This window comes from Nothoprocta perdicaria, unplaced genomic scaffold, assembly GCF_003342845.1.
Source record: "Nothoprocta perdicaria isolate Ctin4 unplaced genomic scaffold, notPer1 scaffold_155, whole genome shotgun sequence".
Taxonomy (NCBI): Eukaryota; Metazoa; Chordata; class Aves; order Tinamiformes; family Tinamidae; genus Nothoprocta; species Nothoprocta perdicaria.
This window is the reverse complement of record NW_020454705.1, coordinates 1499005-1506490: the sequence shown is the minus strand read 5'-3', so window position 1 is coordinate 1506490 and position 7486 is coordinate 1499005. Positions and strand designations below refer to the sequence as shown.

Here is a 7486-nt window from a genome sequence, read left to right as displayed (position 1 = left end):
CCGGGAGCGGGACGGGACGCGGCCCCGCGGGGCGCCCGAGCCGCGGGAAGCGCCGCGGGCCGGCCCCGTTCCGCGTGTTCGTGCATTCATTCCCACCTGGAACGCTCCTCGGAAGTTTTCAGTAGTACCTTCACCCACGCGGGTGAGGAAGACCGGCGTGGGTGCGAGCGCTTGTGTCTCTCTAAAGTGAAACGGCCAGGAAAATAAAACCCTCTGTGCTATTTCCACTGGAGAGAGGCTTTCCTGGGGCTGAACTTCAGGTGTGGCTGCGGCTGTACAGGGGAGGAAAAGCAGAGGAGAAAACGGGCCACAAAACATCAGCGAAGCAACTGCGAAGCAACTCAGGAGAATATAAGGAAACTATGAGGTTGTTCCGAAGGGTTGAGCTGCTCTGTCTCCCACTGAGCAACAGCAACAGACTCACTGGACCTCACTGGAGCCCGGGATCTGTTTCTGAGCAAAGTCCAAGCACGTTATTGCCCAAGGTGCAAGAGCCACAACCATCACCGGTGTATTAGAGCACCGTAACTTTCCTTTCCGACGAGCCATTGCAATGAGCTTGATGCCAAAGTTCTGTCTGGAAGGGTTAATAGCAGGGCTCGGCTCCTGCAGCACTTTCCTCTTCATTATTGGAGATGTCTGGTTCCCCATGGGCATCTTACAGGGCCTCATGGATGTCCACTGCTGCCTTAAAGACAAATTTTTATATTATTGGTGATTTTTAAAAAATTTATTATGCAAACACTTTCATTTCTTTCTCCAAACAAGTTCTATGTACAGAATCTGCTACCAGAATTTCTTTTGTAAGAAGTAACTGCTTTCTCATATGTCCATCCATTTCCCCATCTTGCTTTCAAGACTGTGCTTGGACATTTAAAATGTCTATCACCTTATGTGCTTTATTTTTGGTTATATAAACACAAGATAGCATATGCATTATTAAGTCTTTTCCATGATTTTTAGCTAAAAGCTCTTTCAGAAACCCACCAAAGTGTTTTCTTACAAATAACCAGTATTTCCTCTGTTTGGCAACCTGAAACAGAGGGCCGAAATAGCATATGTGAGGCTGCAGACATGAGACACGTCTATTAGTAATGTTAATTGCCAATGCCACTAAAGAGGATGCTGACACATATGCCCTAATTATAGGGCAAATTCTTCAAAAAGTGCATTTGACAAACACTGTTGTCCTAATGGGTGGTGTTAGCTCCATTTACTCTCGGTGGTGGATTTCAAAGTGTAGGACACTGGGAAGCCGGAGGGGCTGTTTCCAAAGCTGAGCTGGAGCTGGAGAATGCAGAGGGACGAGCAGCAGGTTGGGTCGAATCTTGCAGCAATTGGCCTCGGGCCTTGGAAGAGCTGTAAGGTCTTGTCTGTTCCTGTTGAACTAATTACGGGGTAAATTGTCACACAGATTAGTGAAGTTTCATTAACTCCCTGAACTGAGTGAAAAAGACTTTATGGCAATGAAAAAACATATGAAACATCTTTCACTTAAAATGTATTAAATCTGCTTATTGTGTTTGAAATAAAAATTTCCGGCACTAAACTCGGTGAATAATACTTGATCATACTGCTATTCAAAAGGGAAGCTGTGTCTCTCAGATTAAAAAGCCCACACTGGTATCCCATCTTACTGTAATAATTGTTATTGATTTATTTGCGTTATGGTAAAAGAGAGAGGTCCAGCTAAGGCAGGACACTGCAGCTTGCACTGTTTCCCACTGTCAGACAGACATTTCCACTCCAACAGTATCCGGAGGATCTTTAACTGGGCCCTCGGCTCCCACTTCAAAAGGCCTTTGCATTTTCATTTAGGCCTTTTCACTGTGAAGTGGCCGCCTTTGATGGCTGCCTCCACGCCAACATCCAAACGATGCTCGTGTTATTAGAGCTTTCTTGCGGGTGAGCTCCCCACGCTCCGGGAGGCAGCCAGGGAGCCAGGACTGGACTGAGCAGGTTGCCGAGCTCGGGCCCATTGCGTCCACCCTGAAACTGCCGCGGGCCCTGGGCCCGCTCCTATGGAGGCAGCCGGTCTTCAGGTGCACCCCGGGCTCAGTCTCAGGGGCCCCCCTCTCAGTTTCCTCCGGCGCTTTCTCTCCCGGCTCACGCTCTCTGTTCTGCCTCCCAGTCGCTTGGCCGCTCCCTGCACCCGGTTTTAGACTTTGGCCTACTGGCATGTCAGACCTCCTCACCTTACGGGTATAATAGATTTGTTGATCCCTTAGGGTGGTGTAAGAGGCAAAATACCATCCGATTTCAGTAACATTAGGAAAAGTGTACATAAGGGGAATCACGAGAAAGCAGCTGCATCTGACCCTTGCACTGCATGATGCTTCTGTCTTGTAGTTCAGTGCTGCTTTGGACAGGGACTGCATGACTCCTCTTTTTGCTTTTTGGTTTTTTTTTTTTTTTTTTTTTTTTGGTAATGCCCAAGAATACTATAGGATGTTTATTGTTCTCCCTCCCTCCCTTACTTCTATGAGTCAGTTAACCATTAACTGCACTTGAACACTCATTGCCACTGCACATCCCTGTGAGCTGGCTCCATCCTAGGCAATGCAGCCGGGGGTCCTGGAGGGTTGCTCTGGATCTCGGGGGCCTGGAAAGCCATATGGAGAAGGAAGAGACTAGTTACCCTCTGTACGCTAAGTACATCACTGGAGTATAACAACACTGCTTAAAATTACAATGTTTTGTAAAAATGACGCCGTGATTCTGCTTTATCAGGGGATACTTCTGTTCCTGACAGAGCCAGAATCTGAGGAGTACCACGTGTGCCAACTGCTCTCCTGACAGAAGCTGCGTAACCTCCTCTTCCTCCGTAACTACCATGCACATAAACATAAACATAACCACTATAGGCCAATACTTGGGGCATGGCAGAATTATGCTTTTAACATATTAAGGTTATATGCTAGAGCAAGCATCTTATTAAGACAGGCTTCAACAAAAGTGACTAAACAAGGTACAAGAGGTTATTAGAAGCAAAAAAACAGTTTCAAAAAGCTGGAGTCATATCCAAATGAAGAAAATTGAAAATGTCATAAATCATGTCTGATAACATATAAAAATACAAATAAACGGACCCAGAGAAAGAGCTGGGAGGAACAGCTTGTTAAAGGACTCTGAGCAAGCACTAAACCTTCTTCAAACACATCAAGAAGCTCACCAGAGAATGCGTGTGCCCAATCAATCATCACACAGAGGGCGGATGACCTCTTCAGAAAAGTCACTGTTATTCACTGTGGAAAAACTGGCAAAACCCACATGCCAGAATCCTTTTCTAGAAGGGGATTTGGCTGAAATTGTACGTGAAGAAGAGGTTGTGTAACAAACTGGCAACACGAGCATTAACAAATCACGAATGTTATTTCATCTAACAGTTCTAAGAAGACTTACATTAGCCCTTATCGTAGTCCTTAGCACCTGAGCACTGGAGTGTGACAAGTAGATACTGATTGTAAAAGAGTTTTCAGGAAGAATCAAGGAAACGGCAAGACTCTAAGTCAGACCTCTGAGCAGATAGTCTGTAAAAAAGGATAGAATGAGTAGCATGAGCGATTACTGGGCTAATACAGGTTACCTCAGGAGAGTAAATGTGGCTTCTAGAAAGGAAGTCCTTTACAGTCATCTTGGAGATTTCTGAAGGGAGTCAGCAAATATTTGGATCAAGCCAAGCTGATACAATTTCCTTGGATTTACAAAGACTTTTGACAGGACCCTGATCGGAGTTTTTGAGGAAATTAAATAGTCATGGCATTAAAGAGAAGGTCATTTCATGGTAAATAACTGGTTGGAAGTTAGGAAGAAGAGGGTGAGAAAACTGCTTCGTTACTGCACTAGAGGAAGGTCACTACTGTTGTTCCTCAGGGCTCTGTGCTGGGATTGCTGTTTCTCACTGCACTCTTTAGTGACTTGGGAAAGAAATGACCAGCGAGGTGAGAAAGTTTGCTGGTAATATGTAGATATTCAGGGGAGTAAGGTTGAAAGCAGACTGTGATGGACCACCAGAGACCCTAATAAGACCAAGTGACTAAGAAATTAAAAGATAGGTAAAATCTGGCTCCTGTAAATGTTAAATGACACTCATAGAAACAAACAAACAAACAAAACTCCTAAACCCTAAATTCACATATAGACTGGCTTTCACATGTAAGCAATGGGCTCTGAGCTGTGTGTTATTGTTCAGGAGCAAAGTCTTCACGATGAGCATAAGGTGAAAATATCAGAAAAAGAAAATGATAGAAGTTTTCAGAAAAGAAAAATTAATTCATGTTGTGCTTAAGTCTTGCATACCTCATAGAGGTCTGTTCCTTAGCCTAGAACTAGAAAGGATTTAGAAAGAGAACAAAGACATTCAAAAATATTACATGACTTCTATATGAAGAATGAATGAGTAGGCTGATTCTTCAGCCTAGTACAGGGATTATGTAGGGAGATTATGACATAGCACATAGAAAAAAAATGATACAAAAAGGATAGGAGGGGATTGATCTTGGCTTTTTTTTCCAGTACAAGAAGTGGCCATCAAAAGGAACTAATAGGAGCTGGGTTCAATGCCAAGAAAGGAGATTGTTCTTCACACAATAGATGAGCTTATAGAACTCCTTGCCAAAGACTATTATGGGTACAAAAGATTATATAGCTTCAAGGGGAGACTGCAGAAGTATTTAAAAGAGAGATTTGCTCAAGGTTACTTAACAGTCACTCATAAAAAAAACTTGAGTTGAAAATGTGCAAATTTTGAGAGAGCTTCATGTATGCTTGTTCTATTCTTGCTCTTCCTTATGTACGCTTAGGGCACATGGTGGTGACAAGATACTGAGGTAAGTGGTCTGAACCAGTTGGGCCATTTGTATCTTCTAGTAGCTATGGCTGGAAAACATATTTGGGAAAGGAGCTCATGGCAGAGTACCATCAATTCTAGATGGGCTGAGAATTGGACTAAGTGTATTAGAAAGAGGCCTCGGTGTTAAAAATCTGCCTCTGGGATCTCACCAGCCACACAGATCCATGTCTACACTCCTGATACATGTCACGTGTGCTTCATGTGGCTATAGGGGGGTCCTAAACTTGGAAAAGACCTCCCTGTGGTTTTTATTAACCAATTTTTATTAACCATTATATCCTTGGGAGCTGGACAGATCCCCTATTGATAGTGGACATTCTCAACTGCTACAGTCTCAGAGCAGGAGATGCACATATATGTTTACAGTTAAAGCTCCAAATGTGCAGTGATACATAAGGCTTCTGTATACTGACTGTGAAAGATAAATTTAACACAGTATGTGAAAGTTTGTTTTGTGATGTACATCAGCTCATCTTTTAGAAGAAAATAATAGCAAGATTTGCAGACATACTAGCTAACATCAACTGGATTGGTTTACTTAGATTCTCATATTTTCCAGCATTGGAGAGGGTGGAGGGGAACAAGAAAGGCACGAAATCTGATAGAAATTATCACTTTAATTTTCATTTAAGGAAATTAAAATAAGTTTAACATATAATAAAATTCTCATATTTGAAAATAAAGTAGCAAAAAAAAGTTCTTAGTTAAATTGTTTGAACTAAAGGCACCACACTAATGCCAGTATAGTTATTAATGTCCCAGAGAAAAATCTGTTTCTATTTACATGTTCTGTTCTGGAAAACAAGATGCAGCAATTGTGATACAAAAAAATCAGAATGCTTCTGAAAATATACCAAGGAAAATGAATTATAGGGTGAAAGTGCCTTCTATTCCAGCTAAGAAGCAGATTAGAATTTAATTATATCACTGGTATTTCTTATGATTAGCTCTGAACTCCACAAGTGCTTCTGTTGGTTACAGTGGGACCTGCAGGAGAAAGCAGGACTCCTTGTGTAGGTAGTAGTATCAGCATCCAGTTTTCACTCTTCTGAATTTGCATAAATGCTCCTGCCACTGAGGCTGAAAGTGCAGCACATTCACTCTCCTCCTTTTCAAAATAACCAGGGGTTGTTCATGCCGGTCAGCTACGAGTATAGAGCATCAAAAGAACAACACAGAGAGTATGATTGATTAAAAATATTTTTAGCTTTGCTTTGTTTGTAGCAGGCGAGTTTTACTGGGAAGATCAGATAAAAGGCACATTTGTGCTTCAGATTAACTCACTGGCTAATCATCTGCTACATTCAGTGACAGCAAGTCTACGTATTTCCAATTGCTAGGTATTTATTTTACCAAATGTAAACACTTGTAGTGTAGACAATGACCTCCAAGTTGCCTAATTACCTTTATTTTCTCATTTATTTATCTCATTCTAAGGTCATACATCTAAAACAGGCTGAGTGAATCATGCCTTGAAAGAGGCTTTTTCTCTCCAGCGAATATAGAGGGAGTCTGGCCGGACAAGCTCAGGTGCAGCAGTGAGCACTGCGAATGCCTAAGTTAGGTGAGAGAAATCTCCACCTCACCTGTTTGCACAAGTATTAAAAAAGAGTAATTCTAATAAAGTATAAAAATGAAAAATAAACAAACTGTCCTCAGGCTTTAAAACAAGTTGTTTTAATCTTTAGCAACGCAACTCTTAATTTAGAGTTTGATTCTACTCTCATTGAAGTCTATAGCTATGTGTTTTAAGAGGAACTTAATGAGGTTTGTCACTTACTTGTGTTTACTCTGTCATCAAGTATGTTTAATTGCATTTAATGACAAATGGCCAATTTCCAATGGCCAATTAGCCAATACCTAAGGAGAAATACATGTATATTCTGTATATGTAGGTTATGTTAAACAGGATATTTTTGTAAATTAGCTTCTTTTTCTTCCACCTTTCAAGTGAAATATGTGTGAATAGTAGAGATAAATCCTTATTTGTATATGCATTTAGTGATTGCAATGAAAATAACACCAGAAAATAGAGATACTGATTCCTTCTGCAGCATGATTAACCCTTTAATTAATACATATAATAAATAGAGTCGGGCAGGGTGGTGTTTCTTTTAAAGTGACAGAGCTGAATTTGCTTTGTGCCATGTCACTTCTGCAGAGATCCTCAGTGATGGACCCGGATTGGTAACAGGTATGTTGATTGGTAACAGGCTATATGTTGAAACGCAGGCAGTTCCATCTCCAGGTGAGGAAGAACTTCTTTCCTGTGAGGGCTCTGGAAGAGGCTGCCCAGGGAGGCTGTGGAGTCTCCTTCTCTGGAGATCTTCCAAACCCGCCTGGCTGCCACCCTGTGCCCCGTGCTCTGGGTGTCCCTGCTGGAGCAGGGGGTTGCACTGGATGATCCCTAGAGATCCCTTCCAACCTCAACCCTCCTGTGATTCTGTGTCCTGCTTGTAGCACCGAGTACAGCCAAGCTTTAGTTAGAAAAGGGAAGTCTGAAGAAAAGCTGGGGGTTGGGGGTACGTGATGGAAAGGGATGCCTGTCTAAATGAACCTGGGTGAAGATTTACAGTGTAGCCAGGCTGTGATCCAGCCCTGATAGCAGCGTGTAGACCTGGGTGAGCAGTGGGC

General features: G+C 42.4%; 1 protein-coding gene across 1 annotated transcript in view; it reads right to left on the bottom strand.

Moving 5' to 3' along the window:
- The window catches only part of EXPH5 (exophilin 5), a 36421-nt gene extending 35770 nt beyond the window's left edge, over positions 1–651 (bottom strand). The window contains exons 1-2 of the mRNA XM_026035035.1: positions 425–651; positions 97–181 (exon numbers count right to left, since the gene is read on the bottom strand). Of these exons, the coding sequence (XP_025890820.1) occupies positions 97–181; positions 425–651 (312 nt within the window). The remainder of the gene's footprint in view (positions 1–96; positions 182–424) is intronic.
- Positions 652–7486: the final 6835 nt, after the last annotated feature.